We start from the raw sequence: 15493 nt of genomic DNA on the forward strand, positions 1-15493 counted from the left end.
AGCCATCGGATAGAGCAAAACCTCCCCTTATCCCCCTCTCGCCGTCCCTCCCGGCAAACCGCTCCGGATTTTCCACCGGTCTTCGCCAATGGCTTCCTCCACCCTCGCCTCCTCCCCATTCCTCCCGTCGCTCGCCACGCCGAACCACAAGCGCATCTCCCTACGCCTCCCCGCTCGCCGTCTCCCGGTAGCAGCTTCCTCTGCGGCTCCTAAGGGCGCAGCGGCTGCGGAGGCGGCGAGGGAGCGGCGACGATTCCTCGAGCGGTACGGCCTCAACCCCGATGACTACGAGGAAGATACCGAGCCGGATCCCAGGGTTTGCTGCACGCCGTTGTGATCTCTTTGTACTGAGTCCCGTCGCAGTTCGGGTGACTTGATTGTTTTTCTTTTTGCAGGAGGAAAGGAGGAGGGAGAGGCGGATGCGGAAGTCGGGGAGAGGAGAGGAGGGGGCCGCGGTTGCTCCGGCAAGGCCGGTGGAGCGCCGGGAAACTCATAAAATGCTTCAGGTTTGGAGCGTGACAGTGCAGAACATTCAGTTTCGTGTTTAAATGTTGCCAGTACCTTGGTGGTGGGCACTCCACTCTCACATCAGTAGAGCATTTGAACTGAAATTGCAATATTGGTCTAGTCATGGTATCCTTTGGAGGTTAGATTGGTGCCTACATTCATTAGCGACCGTTATAGCATATGGATAAATGCACTACTTATTGCCTACTTGTTATACTTGTGTTAGAAATACAGGTATTTGGGGTATAATTTCTGTTCTGACTAACCAAATTGTATGCTTATATAGACGTGGCTCATCCACTGTCTTCAATTCCATAGTTTTATATCAATCTCTTCTCATGTAACCATGTCCCTGATGGGTGCAATCTGCAAGTTAATACTGTGGTATTTTAGATTGAAGTATGCATAATTATTTCAGGTACTAGCAGGGAAAGTACGCAGAAGAAAATTGCTTTCACCAAAAGATAGGAACGTTCGTCCAATGATGGAAGTTGTCCGTGGAGCAGCCTTTGACATTTTACAAGTACTATTTAGCTTACTTGATTATCTAAGTTGTACAAGTTTCATCTTCTTGATGTACTGATAGATCTTTGTTGGTTCTTGTCCATGATTTGCAGTCAGCTGGTGGTTCTCCTGCTTCACTCAGGCCTGGTCTGTGGTTAGACTTGTACAGTGGTACTGGATCTGTTGGAATTGAAGCTATGAGCCGAGGCTGTTCAGAGGTTTTCCCAAAACTTATGTTGAAATTTGAAACATCAACCTAGAACAGCCAAATATCCAAATGCATCCTTCCTAGATCAAGTTATAGTATTATTTGCAATTGCTAAATAATATCTTCTGAGCTTATTGTAATTCTGGATGAGTTTGTAAGCTAGTAGTACATGAGAAAATTATGATATTGAATCTATCTTTGCAAGTTGATTTGAAGTGTTTCAAGTAAAGCATTTGCGTTGTTTGCATCTATATGCCTATTTGTATGCTATCTATTTTTTTTATGCTATCTATTTGTATGCTATCTATTTGTATGCTATCTATTAATTATGCACAAAATCACAAACTTATTCAGAATTCAATCTAGGTTTAGAGTTATGAGTTAGCTTTCAGACTCCGACAGCTAAATGTGTGTAAAGCCTAATTGGGGAGATGATATGAAACTTTTTTTTTCAAAAAGGGCATTATGTCAGGTGATATGATACTTAGTTATCTCATTTATTAAATGTTGCAAATGAGATGTAACTTGATTCATCTTTTTTTCCCCTTCAGGCGCATTTTGTCGAGATGGACCCTTGGGTTATTTCTGAGGTCCTTAAACCTAATCTGGACTGTACTGGATTTCTTGGTGTTTCACACATACATATGCTTCGTGTTGAAAACTTCTTGGACAATGCTGAAAAATCTAAAGGTATGGATCTCTTCTGGAAGTAGTATTTTAAATAATGATGTGATGAGCATGTTTCGGTGCATTCGAAATGGACGGCAATATATGCATGCGCTGTTACTAGACATTGAGAGTAGTGGTGTATGCCAGGAAAACAGTTGTGGCTAAAAAATGCAGAGTACGTTTGTGACCTGTGATAGATTTTCTGCAATCTCGAACTGCATTTCATCTAGTTTAGTCGCCATGCTGTTGATATAATCAGCTTTTGCTTGAAATAAATCATTGAAAGAATATAGTTAGGATTACTTGAAGGGCAATTATTTTTCTGTTATCTAATTACGACTTTCTGGCCTTTCCTCCCTCAGGCTCAGGTAGATATCCTTCTTTTGATTATATTAGTGTTACACCACCGTATGTTGAGGTAAACTACAGTACACTACTGGATCAACTTTCAAGGTCCCCGTTGGTTGGAGAAGATTGCTTCATTGTGAGCTCTTGCATTCTTTGTAATTCTAACTATTTTGCGCGTATGCATAACTCTGACCATCATCGATTTTTTCTCAGCTAGTCGAGTACCCTCTGAAAACAGATATGCCTGAATCCTGTGGAGACCTAATAAAGGTATGTGTTTCATCCACTTTACTCCAATCAAGTACTGACATAAGGCTTTCTGGATAGCAGTTACAGTTGGTCACTTGTTCTCAAATATTGCAGATAGCTGACAGGAGGTTTGGTAGGACAAACCTGCTAATCTATGGGCCAACATGGTCAGAGAAAAAGAAAGGGCAGGTCCTGAGATGATTTGGGTAGCATTGAGGCAAGTTTTGCACACAAGGTGTTGGCTGTCTTATACCCATCTGTAAATCTTCACCTAGAATAATATACTAACATGCACCCTTCAATAGCCATTTTGCAGATCAGTACGGGCTGAAACAGACTGATGTTGCAATCATGTCATCCTATATCGTGGACAGTACCAAGTAAGGAAGAAGGCTAATTATTTTGCTGGTATAGCCGGAGTATGATTTTGCAGATCATCATCGTGCACGGTGATTTTCTGTGTAAATCTCCTACCGGAGTTAACTCACCTAGCTGGTCCATACGAAAATCTCATCTCACGTCGGGGAGTAAAAATCCTGCCATTCTGGTTCAGAGATCCACATCACGTAAGAAGGAAGGCCTCTCCATTCCAAGCATCATCATCCAGGAGCAGCCATTTTGAAGCCAAGTTTCATCAGCGCCATCTATCTGATAGGGACCTCGGCCCCTTTACGTTGCAATTCTCACAGCTCATGCTTCGGGAAATACCATTTGCATCGTACAGAGACAGCATTCAGCTGGCTGACACTAGGTGTGTACCGTTTATGCTAGAAGGAGCTATATCTTTCTGTAGAATGGCTACGGTCCCTGGCTAATATTGGGATCAGTAAACAGAGCGTGTTGGCTTCTGTATTGTACTAGTACATGCTTGTGACTTGTGCGCCATGTTTCCTTTTGAAACTGACATGATAAAGACTTGCAAACACGTGATAGTGCAACAGTACGAAGCAACCGGCTGAGCCTTTCCTTACATCACACGCTCGAAGAGCCTGGAGTGTGCTCGCATGCGCATGGTCTGGGATGGAGTTGCATGATTAGGAAGGTTGATCACCGTAGCAGAAATATGGCTGCGCGTGCCATGCGCTCATGCTTCAGTGGAGTTCTACCGCTACCCTATTTCTGAACCGATTGCTCTGTTTTCTTTGCAAAACTTTCTACTGTGAAATTATCTTCTTATCGACAATATGGTCGACTTATGTTGTGCATAGGTAGGGTTATAAATGATCTATTTAGAGCATAAACCAATCCATCTTGATTTGCGCTGAAAAATCGTGATCCTTGTTGCCCAGACTGAACCATTCTTGTACATACTCGGCAGCTCACTTCTCTCACACATGAGATGATTCCAAAACAGGAACTGGTATACAAACAACCCCAAATCCTACTCCAATCATGGGCCTTGCTCCAGAGGCGCCTGCGGTGAACCAGGTCTACCCAGCAGCTAGCCAACGGTAGGGCTGGTCTGAGCAGGTCTCACGGCCCTTTCCCCGGACAGACAAATCTCCCTGGGTTTCAGTGCTGCGCGCGAGACAAGGCATTTTCCTACCGGATTTGCCTGCCGACACTTTCAGGCCACAGCGTCTGACCGAATCCGCAGCCTCTCCCTGGTTATACGAGAGCATCTCCATTTTTTACCTTTCTATATACGCCCAAAATAGCATCTACGTTCTCCACCCTCCACTCCAGACTCGAGTCTCCATTGGAGCACAGGAGCAGCAATTCACTCCTTTTGGAGCATCTACGAATTCGTAGGACTGCTACTTTTCTCCTCACAAAGCAAATACAAATACTATACCGAATCCAACAAGTCGCCTTAGAAAACAAAGACCAATTCAAAAAGGAAAGATTTGATTCCCATGAAACAAAAACGAAAAAGCGAAGCCGGGTCCTTGGCGAACCGGGCCATGCGACCCGGTTGAATGGATGATGCATCGTCTCTTTTCCAAAAAGAAAATAGTGGCAAGGCACATGACCTCGCTCTGACGGGCGTGACATGAGTCTTGGGCAAGCGTCCAAGGAATCATCCCCACCGACAGCAGTCCACCGACAGCTCGCCCAGATCTCGATTTGTTTACTTTCATCATTCATTCGCCTCCATCAAATTATACATTTGTTAGAGCATATCCAGTCGCGTCCCGCAAACCGTCCCCCAAAGGGATTTGGAAAAGGCGGACAAAAAAGCTGCTCTACCGCGTCCTCAAAGCCCTTTTTTTGTCCGGCGCGCCCGATACGGTGTCAGCGCCCCGAGCCCGTCTCTCGTCCCACAGGGGGACGCTCTCCGGGACGCAGGACACAACGAAAGCGAGGCGGAGTGGCGGGGCCGACCCGTCGCCGGCACAATTAATTTTAACCCAACCGTCGCCACCTCACGACGGAAGTTATTGGCGCAGCGACGGTGCGATTCCCAGCCGACGGTGCAGTTCCCGCAGAGGGCGCAGCGACGCGTCCCGTCGCGCCTAGCTCTGCGTGCCGGCGTTAATGAGCGCCACCGCTCATCCGCCCCCCTCCGGCCTACAAAAAGGGGCGCCTCTCGTCGTCCCTCTCACACACAAACCCTAGCGCCTCTCTCTCAAACCCTAGCCGCCACCATCTCTCAACAAGACTCGCCGCTATGTCTGGTAGAGGCGGAGGCCGACCTCGCGGTCGCGGCCGTGGTCGTGGTCGTGGTCGTGGCCGCGGCATAGCTGAACGATCGCCGTCGCCTCCCGCGCCGTCGTCTTCATCGTCGGAGATGAACGTGGAGCCGGACGTCCTGTTCGAGTTCGTCCACGTCCTCAAGGGCGACCCGCGCGGCATCCAGAGGCTGCCGGACTCCTTCGCCGAGTACGTCGGCGGCGTACGCCCGCGCAAGATGCATCTGCGGGAGCATTCGTGCGGCTACTGCCGGTGGATCGTCGACGCGATCTACGACGCGCGCGGCAAGATGTACCTCAACATCGGCTGGGAGAAGTTCGCGCGCCACCACAGCCTCCAAGCCTGCTTCATCCTCGTGTTCTCCTACTTCGGCAACAGGGACATGAGCATCAAGGTCTTCGACGAGAGTCGCTGCCGCCGGGACTACCACGTCGACAGGGACTCCCACGACGACAGCACCGACTCGGAGGACGACTGAGTGTTGTTTCTTCGCAGCGAATACGTGCACGGAGGTTTCTGCCTGTTCGCCTCATCGGTAGAACCAACAAGGGCACCATCCTCCCGCTGGATTTTCCAGTTTAGGTGACTGGGTGTGTCCTGGAGTGTTGTTTCTTAGCAGCGAACACAGGAAACCTTCGATGCACGGCCTAGTTAGGTTTAGTTTTTTTGCAATATTTTATATTTGTGTCCACCATGGTTCAAACTATGTATTAGTTTGTGGAAAACCATGTTCCAAACTATGTCTTCGTGTAAACTACGTTCCCAATTATGTATTAGTTTGTGGAAATTGAAATAAAAATGCCAAGAAAAATTATTTTAAATGTTTGGGGCGGCGTTTGGGGGACGCGGCTGGGGAGCGAGGTCCCCCAAACGCGACACGAACAAAACACGTCCCCCAAACGCTCAATCCGGCGCGGTTTGGGGGACGGTTTGGGGGACGCGGCTGGAGATGCTCTTATGCTACTAGTAATGGTTGCAGGATATAGCGATATTTGTTTATCAATGTTTTGTTGCTGCTGATTAGTCCCCGTCCTGCCACTGCCAACAGAAGAAGATGATAGAGCTTGAGTAACTAGCCCAGCTCGTGAGAGTGTGACACCTCACCTGTTGAGGTGTGCAATGCACACATCAAGGCAAATTAATTGCGTGTTACTTCCCCAACCACCGTTTGCCTGCCGCCACGCTTCGCCTGGCAGGGCGCAGCTACTCTTCTCAGTACGCAAGAGCTTTTCTTAATTCCTACGAGTAGTACCGTTTTCAGGACAGAAATACCATGTACTCCTGGAGTAGTAATCGCAGTGGTAAAAGATGGGCGTACAAACAAATTTGACGGTGTTTATGCCTATTGAAGTACTACTAGCCCGTAGCCCTGTCGGCATCGCACTGCTCGTTGCAAACCCAGTTTGTATATGGAACTGTCGTACTACCAACATTCCTGACCTTACTTATCACCTCCCTAAATCCTAGTGGAATATAAACAATGCTAACCAAATCTCTCTGTTTGTTATATATAGCATTATATAGAGACTAGAGTGATTAGATTCTGGTGGAGAGCCTAGCCAGGAATCATCCCGTTATAATACAGGGGTCTTGCAGATGACGCGTTGTCCTAATATGCAGGGGGTACACTTTTAAAATGGACTGGTGGTTATCTACTACGCTAACAAACTTTTCCCTAGATTGCAAAGAAATATAGAAGATAGGACCGGCATACAATACGATACATACAAGGGCAACGGGCATCATCAGGTCAAGTTGCGTAGGCCGGGCTATATGACATAGCTACGTGGACGTGGTACCTCTCGTCGTCCCCGCGCGCCACATGCGGCATGGCGTCGTCTTCTTCCCCTCCAATTCAAGTATCCAACCTACCCTGTCCCCCCACCGCACCTGGTTTTCATATGGCTAACTACATACCCACACAGATCAGAAATGTAGATTGCTAAAAGAAAGACGCAAACAGAAGGCACCCGGATCGCATGCTGCTCCAAGTGTTTTCTTCTTCAGAAATAAAATGGTTTTGCTTAAAGCTTGGAGCAACGGCAACCTCTCAGTTCCGCAAAGCGAAAGCGATTCAGGGGAAATGTTAGCTTGACGCTAGCTACCTGTAGCAGCCGTGGTCGCATTCTTGGCACCTGCGCAGTGAATATTTCCTTGGCACGTACGTAGACGCAGTTCGAGAAGCTACAAGCGCCCAAGGCATGCGCCTGTTCCAATCAGATCTAGTACTCTAGAAAAGTTACTGGCAGGCAGGTTCCGGTGGTAAGTAAAGTGGCGAGTGATGCGCACGGGCCACAGGGACAGGGTACAGAGGCGAGTGAAGTGGAGTGGCCACCATACGGCCACTGTAAGCGGCGGGCGCACCAGCAAGAAGCCAACCCACCCGATAGCGGCAACGAGACCAAACCGAAAGGACGGGCAAAGGGGGACGAAAGCAACGCCCCAACCAACCACCCTCCTCCGTCTCCATTTCACTCCATCATAACATAGCACCACACCATCCGGGCATCATTCGTGGTGGTAGTACTCTGCTCTCGCTCATCACCGATTACCAGCAGCTCCGTCGTCACCGGCCGTGCTCGGGCACAACCGAGCGCGCGGCTCCGGCCATTGCCGTGGTGGTGGTGGTCGTGTAACCATCGTCGTCGTCGGAGGAGGAACAGCGGCGGCGGCAAGATGTTCGGGCGGGACCCGTGGGGCGGGACGCTGGAGATCTCGAACGCGGACTCGGCGACGGACGACGACCGGAGCCGGGACCTGGACCGGGGCGCCATGATGCGGCACCAGCTGGACGAGACGCAGCAGAGCTGGCTCCTCGCCGGCCCCGGCGACCAGGCGGGCAAGAAGAAGAAGAAGTACGTCGACATCGGGTGCATGGTCATCGACCGCAAGATCTTCATGTGGACCGTCGGCACCATCCTCGGCGTCGGCCTCTTCATCGGCTTCGTCATGATGATCGTCAAGCTCGTCCCGCACAAGAAGCCCGCGCCGCCGCCGCCCGACGAGTACACGCTCGCCCTGCACAAGGCGCTCATGTTCTTCAACGCGCAGCGATGTGAGTCTCTTTTTCTTCTGATTTGTCTCAGTTTCCTCCTTCCTTCCTCCTCTTGTTCGTCTCTCCGACAAGGTTGCTGCACCCGCCGGCCGGAGCTCAGATCCGGTTCTGCGTAGAAACGAGCGACATGCAAACTATTCTTAGTTAATGCCTCTTTTTGTCCTCCTCTCACTCTCTTCCCTTGTGGTTACGGCTGCCAGCTCATCCTCTGTTTCTACATTTAGCATGCTCGAGATCTAACTGAATTGCTACTATACTACATATACTTTATTTAACCACAAGGAAATCCACGAGTGAAAAAGCAACAATTGTCTCCACACACATCTGAAAAGCCAATCCATAGTGCGGAGCAACCAAATTGACTGATGAGCTAAATGGGTGCACCCACCGACAACAAAATGTGCACCTTCTGAGTTCTGACGCGGCATCATGGTTCTGAATTTTGCCAGCCGGTCCTCTGCCCAAGCACAACGGCGTGAGCTGGAGGGGCAACTCCGGCATGAAGGACGGCCTCTCCGACAGCACCACCAAGAAGAGCCTGGTCGGCGGCTTCTACGACGCCGGGGACGCCATCAAGTTCAACTACCCCATGGCCTGGTCCATGACCATGCTCAGCTGGACCGTCATCGAGTACAAGGCCAAGTACGAGAAGATCGGCGAGCTCGACCACGTCAAGGAGATCATCAAGTGGGGCACCGACTACATGCTCAAGACCTTCAACTCCTCCGCCGACACCATTGATAAGATCGTCGCCCAGGTTCGATCATCTCAGCACCCTCATTTGCTATGTTCTGATAAATTGAGTAAACTTTCAGTGCCCTTTTTGCAACACATCAGCAGGCTCTAGGTACAGCAGATCACTGATGTCACATAATCTTCTTGTTGCAGGTGGGTATAGGTGACACCTCCAAGGGCCCCTCGCCAAATGACCACTACTGCTGGATGAGACCAGAGGATATCGATTACAAGAGGCCTGTCATCGAGTGCCACTCTTGCTCTGACCTTGCCGCTGAAATGGCCGCTGCCCTTGCAGCGGCTTCCATAGTGTTCAAGGACAACAAGGCATACTCTGACAAGCTCGTCCACGGTGCCAAGGCGCTGTACAAGTTCGGTAGAGTGCAGCGGGGCCGATACAGCCCCAATGGCTCTGACCAGTCGCTGTTCTACAACTCCACCAGCTACTGGGACGAGTTTGTCTGGGGTGGTGCCTGGATGTACTTCGCCACGGGGAACACGTCGTACCTCACGGTCGCCACGGCTCCAGGAATGGCGAAGCACGCGGGGGCGTTTTGGCTTGGCAGTCCAAATTATGGAGTGTTCACCTGGGATGACAAACTTCCAGGATCTCAGGTTAGCATCCTTCATGCATATGCTCAGTCAACTGGGATGAGTTAGAAATGCTTAGGATTTAGCACCAAAGGGGCAACAAACAGCGCTCTGACATCATCTGAATGAGAAGAAAAAGAACATTAGCGTTACGGAAGGAATCATTATAGCAAGATTATTATATGGAAAAAGATAGTCACTGCAGCATTCAAATGGGGGATGATCCAGCATTAACACTTTCTACATTGTCCAGGTTCTTCTCAGCAGGTTGCGGCTCTTCCTAAGTCCAGGGTACCCTTATGAAGAAATACTAAGGACCTTCCACAACCAAACTGACAATGTCATGTGCTCATATCTACCAGTATACAATTCATTCAACTTCACTAAAGGTTGGTGGTGCCCCTCTTTTGTTTTCATTTCCTTCCTAACTCCATTTCCAAGAAGGAAAGCTAAGTAACCGGTGATTTGCAGGAGGATTGATACAACTCAACCATGGAAGGCCGCAGCCACTTCAGTATGTTGTCAATGCGGCTTTCCTTGCCTCTTTGTATGCTGATTATCTGGACACTGCTGATACACCAGGGTGGTACTGTGGACCTAATTTCTACAAGACAGATGTCCTCCGCAAGTTTGCAAAGTCACAGGTAGGGGTTTTGTTTACTGGATAATCTTGACTAAATACTGTGTAATGCTACGTTAGCAGGAATCAGTTAACTGACACTCAAAACCCTTCAATTTCAGCTCGATTACATCCTAGGCAAGAACCCACAAAAGATGAGCTACGTCGTGGGTTATGGGAAGAAGTACCCCAAGCGTGTTCATCACAGAGGGGCATCAATCCCTCATAACGGTGTCAAGTATGGATGCAAGGGAGGTTTTAAATGGAGGGAGTCTAAAAAGGCAAACCCTAATGTCCTCATCGGAGCAATGGTTGCTGGCCCTGACAGGCACGATGGCTTCAAAGATATCCGCACAAACTACAATTACACAGAGCCTACTCTTGCAGCAAATGCTGGCTTGGTTGCAGCACTGATTTCTCTAGCTGACATCGATACCGGCAGCAGAAATTCGATTGATAAGAACACCATCTTCTCAGCAGTTCCCCCGATGTTCCCAACTCCACCACCACCACCATCAGCTTGGAAACCATGAAGAGTCAGAACCCTCAACATTCATAAGCATCAAATGGAGGGAGCAACAGATGGTTGTTTGATATACAGCAAAGGCCACAAACAGAAAGCAGCAACATAAGCTTACAGAAAGAGTTTCTACTTCTGTATCGGTATGACGGATCAGTATAAATCATCTGTCAGCCATGGAGTGGAAGTTGTGTGCAATTTGAGAAACTAATTTTTGAGGTCCTTGTTGTTATTCATATTCCGAGTTCACGTGTGAAGTTCTTTTTGTAGAAATGGTACCTTTGTAAGCCCTTTTGTTTTATAGGAGTGACTTTTTCGTCACAGTATAGTAAAGGATGTGTGACCTTCATACAGTTTGTTTCATCTTATTTGCATAGACGCTATACACTTCATGGGCAGCATCTTCACCAAATTATCAGACATTATATAGCAATGGAGAATGCACTGCTAATTTAGCTGTTATCCCAATGGTGCCATAGCCAAGAATTACAGTATTTTTATGTAATTATGAACAGAAAACCCAAAATTTCCCTCACCATTACTGGCAAATCTGATAATCGAACATGTGTAGTCCTGAGCGACAGAAACCAATTCCTCGTGATAAATATGATGTCAACTTATAATATATAAACAAAGCAAGGAACATGGAAAAGGGAAATAACAATGTTTGGTGGGGGTTAGATAATATGAAATGTATATTATAAATTTCTTGATACTGTAAACTGAAAAATATAATGATGATAAGAAAAGGGCAATTTCTCTATTTGGTCATACTGCAAAATACATTATCCCAGAAATGTACAGTGACAAAGGTTCTACTACTTGTAAACAACAACTGACCAATCTTGTCGTGCAGAAATTATTCCCACGTCAATTTTGAGAATGATAAGAATCTCAGACATTATTTACCTTCTGCACAAACCATTCCATCTTTGCCTCAGAACAATCCTGTGGTACTGATTGGTGGCATTCTGGGCTTCATTGTCATCGCGGTGCTTTTTTCCTGAGCTCATCATGTAACAGGGGCAAGGCTCTTTCAGCAAAGCTTCCTACCCAGAGCACTCTTAGGCACAGTCTTCAACAGCTTACACGTGCATTATCACACCCCTTAGACATCTCAATCAAAATCTTTATGCATGCAGGATTAACCTCTCATGTGTCAAGTTTGCACAAGCTCAATGTTGGTCCAAGATAATATTGTCACTGGTCGCATTATGGGCTTCATTCGCATGACATGCTGAAATCTTTCCTTGATACCATCATCAACGGGGTGACAGAGGTCTGCCGGCAAGGCCTCCTCACTGGCCTCCTCAATTGCATCCTTCACAAGCCTGTATGTGTGTTCCCTGGTAAGATGCCCACTTTCCGCCTTGCCACCATCTCTTTCATCCACTTAACAGCCTTGTCAACCTCATTTCAACGCACTATAATACATAACAAATGAGTTATATGTATCCCGGTTTGATGTGCATCCCTTGCTAACCATTTCATCAAACACCTTATGACTGTGAAGAGAATCATAGATATTATTCACCTTCCACAAATCCACTTCATCTTTGCCTCCGAATAATCCTGTGAGTAGATTGGTGGTGTTTTGGGTTTCATTCTCATCACCGAACCAAGCGAAGAGCATAAACAGCATTCAACTATTGAATTGCCTATCTAACAGTGGAGCGAAGCTGAACCCAGCGCTTTCCCTGATATCATCATGTCCTCTCAGGGCCTACCCAGAGCATCCGCAGTCAGTCTTCAACAGCTCACAGGGCATTAGCACGGCCCTTGGACATCTCGATCAAAAACCTTCTGTGTGCAGGATCAACCTCTCAAGTGTTAAGTTTGCACAAGCTCAATGTTGGTCCTGGACAATCTTGTCACTGGTCTCATTATGGGCTTCATCCGCATGACATGCTGAAATCTTTCCTTGATGCCATCATCAATGGAGCGACAGAGGTCTGCCGGCAAGGCCTCCTCACCGGCCTCCTCAATTGCATCCTTGACAAGCTTGTAGGTGTGTTCCCTGGGCACATGCCCACTTTCCGCCATCTCGATCATGAACTGCCGTGCATCCCCAACCCGCCCACTCTCATATAGTGAGTGGATAAGCGGCGTATACGTGCTTGATGTCGCCACCCCGTGCCCCCTTGCCACCATCTTCCTCATCCATTCAACAGCCTTGTCAACCTGATTCACCGCACTATAATACCTCACGAACGAGTTATACGTAACCCGGTTCGGCGTGCACCCCTTGCTCACCATTTCATCAAACACCTGGTGCGCGCGCTCCACCCGGTACGTCTTGCACAGGCCATTGATATAGCAGTTGTAGGTCACCACGTCCGGCTGGAGCCCCTTCTCGCCCATCCTCCGGAACAGCCTCCCGGCCTCGTAGATCCTTCTCCTGGCGGCCTTCCGGCACCCGGTCCCCACCCCGATCTTGCAGTACCAGGAAATGAGCACCGTGTACGTGTAGGGGTCAGGCCTGCAGCGCGCGCCGGGGCGCTCCATCTGGTCGAGCAGGAACCTGGCCTCCTGGAACCGGCCGTTCCGGCACAGGGCCGCGATTAACGTGTTGTAGCACTGCGCGTCCGGGGAGCACCGGAGCTGGCGCGCGCGGTGGAAGGCGGCGAGGGCCTGCCGCGGGAGGCCCTCCTCGCCGAGCACGCGGATGACGTCTGTGAGCGCGGCCGTGGAGACGAGCGGCGCGTGCGCGCGGAGGAGGCCGAAGAGCGCGGGGAGCGCGTGGGCGCGGGCGAGGGAGAGCGCGGCGGCGCGGAGCGGGGCCTCGGTGAGCGGGTTGGCGCCGGAGTGGGACCAGTTGAGGAAGGCGAGGGTGAGAGCGGCGACGACGCGCCGGTGGTAGGAGGAGGACGGGGAGGGGAATGGGCGCTGCGGGCAGAGGCGGCCCGCGGAGCGCGGGAGGAGGAGGCGCGGGATGGCGGCGAGCGAGGCGGCGATGGAGGACGGGCAGAAGCCGCGGAAGGTGGCGCGCGGGCGGAGGGTGGCGTCGAAGCGGCGGCGCTGGAGGAGCGCCACCAGGAGCTGCGGCACGAGGCGGGACGGCGACGGGGACGGGGAGGAGGACATTGATTGCGGTTTTGGAGTTCTTTTTCCGGGATCTCACTCGACACTCTTGCAGTTGCAGGGGTTTGATGACCCGGGAAAATAGTGATGTGGCTGTGGGCTTTCGCCCTTTTCTCTTGTTCCGAAAATGGGCCATGAGTCCATGAGTTTGTTGTTGTTTTATAAAACCTTTGTGGTAAATTTTGGGGAAATCGTGCAAATTTATATTCAGTCCCATCCCATATGGTTGCCCTATTTAAAATGCGGTTGGAGTATGGAAGATGAAGTTGAAGCCTTGATAGCGTGGTTAAAGGTTTTTTCTTTTTTGTTCTTTCCTTGACCAGACGTATGGAAGTGACTTTTCTGTCTTTAAAATCTGACGGTCATACGTTGTACGAATTTTCAGTTGGAAGTTGATCCCCTATACCAAATATCGTTGGGCCTAGAAGATAGAGGTTGGCGGGTAAGGTGAACAGGAATAAAGGTGCCGTCTTCTAAAAAAAAGAATAAATACGCCATGTTGAGGGCGGTGGTCTCTAGGCTGCAAAGAATCGAAAGAAATTTCGAAGTATAGAAGGAAGCAAGCCGGAGCGATGGAGGATCCGATCTATTTGTGAAGTTTTAAATAAATTAGTGTTTTCTAGTGATTTTTTAGCCATTTTCTCTTTTGCATCCGTCTCAATGGAGGTTCATCTACAACAAGTGATCATCGGTTCTTTGTTCGACAACAAGATCTACTTCACGACGTCAATGATGGGTGCTGAAAGAATACAGTTTTCTAAGTATGAGTCTCTAGATCTTCCTTCGCTAGATCAATTAAATCTTTTCTCATGGTCCTCGCTGTGAGACAAAGGATTTGGGGAACGCTCAACACCCAATAGGGTTGGCGTTGGTTTATATTTATAGTGTACAAGAGTACAAGAGTTACAATACATGTACATATACGGAAGCCATTATATACAGTCTAACACCCTCCCTCAATCTTAACCATGTCATCGAACATCCAACAGGTTAAGATTGCGCCTACAGCCTTGAAACAACGGCAAGGACAGCGGCTTTGTGAAGATGTCTGCAAGTTGATCCTTAGAAGAGATAAACCTGACTCGCAGTAGCTTCCGTGCAACACGTTCCCTCACAAAGTGATAGTCAACTTCGATGTGTTTCGTTCGGGCATGAAATACTGGATTAGAAGACAGATAGGTTGCACCGATGTTATCACACCAAAGAATAGGAGACTGAGACTGCGAAACCCGCAGTTCCCGCAGTAGGGACTGGACCCAAATCAACTCAGCTGTAGCATCACCAATAGCTTTATACTCAGCTTCAGTACTGCTTCGGGACACTGTAGCTTGCTTGCGAGCACTCCAGGCAATCAGATTCGAGCCAAAGAACACTGCATATCCCCCCGTGGATCGCCGGTCATCAGGATTGCCAGCCCAATCAGCATCAGAGTACGCAGAAAGCAAGCCTGAAGAAGCAGAAGAGAGACGCAAGCCATAGGACGCCGTATGGCGTACATAGCGCAGAATACGCTTCACAGCAGTCCAGTGTGTATCCCGTGGTGAATGTAGATACTGACAAACACGGTTCACAGCATAAGATATGTCAGGCCGAGTGAGAGTAAGATACTGCAGACCACCAACAACACTGCGGTACTCAGTAGCATCCTCAGCAGACAGAAGCGTGCCATCATCAGAAGTAAGTGGATCAGTCACAGACATAGGTGTGAAAGCAGGCTTACACTGAAGCATACCAGCACGTCGCAGGAGATCCTCAGAATACTTCTGCTGTGTC

General features: G+C 49.0%; 3 protein-coding genes across 4 annotated transcripts; 2 read left to right on the plus strand and 1 right to left on the minus strand.

Annotated features, from left to right (window-relative positions):
• Positions 1-43: 43 nt before the first annotated feature.
• LOC127292967 (uncharacterized) lies at positions 44-3410 on the plus strand. 2 transcript variants are annotated; one of them, XM_051322516.2, is made up of 9 exons: positions 44-316; positions 396-506; positions 926-1030; positions 1125-1229; positions 1771-1909; positions 2251-2372; positions 2450-2506; positions 2600-2720; positions 2791-3410. In XM_051322516.2, exons 1-8 carry the CDS (start codon positions 89-91, stop codon positions 2684-2686), a joined length of 954 nt encoding a protein of 317 aa, XP_051178476.1. In that variant the 5' UTR covers positions 44-88; the 3' UTR covers positions 2687-2720; positions 2791-3410. The 2 variants fall into 2 exon arrangements, with proteins under 2 accessions (XP_051178476.1, XP_051178477.1); XM_051322517.2 differs by having other exon boundaries at positions 2600-2702.
• Positions 3411-7540: 4130 nt separating this feature from the next.
• Positions 7541-10988, plus strand: LOC127292968 (endoglucanase 10). The gene is made up of 6 exons (XM_051322519.2): positions 7541-8174; positions 8624-8931; positions 9063-9524; positions 9754-9889; positions 9972-10144; positions 10242-10988. Exons 1-6 carry the CDS (start codon positions 7796-7798, stop codon positions 10650-10652), a joined length of 1869 nt encoding a protein of 622 aa, XP_051178479.1. The 5' UTR covers positions 7541-7795; the 3' UTR covers positions 10653-10988.
• Positions 10390-13745, minus strand: LOC127292969 (pentatricopeptide repeat-containing protein At1g77405). Its single transcript, XM_051322520.2, has one exon. The coding sequence runs from the start codon at positions 13721-13723 to the stop codon at positions 12470-12472; it is 1254 nt and encodes a 417-aa protein (XP_051178480.1). The 5' UTR covers positions 13724-13745; the 3' UTR covers positions 10390-12469.
• Between the last annotated feature and the right edge of the window lie 1748 nt (positions 13746-15493).

Source organism: Lolium perenne, chromosome 4 (assembly GCF_019359855.2).
Source record: "Lolium perenne isolate Kyuss_39 chromosome 4, Kyuss_2.0, whole genome shotgun sequence".
Taxonomy (NCBI): Eukaryota; Viridiplantae; Streptophyta; class Magnoliopsida; order Poales; family Poaceae; genus Lolium; species Lolium perenne.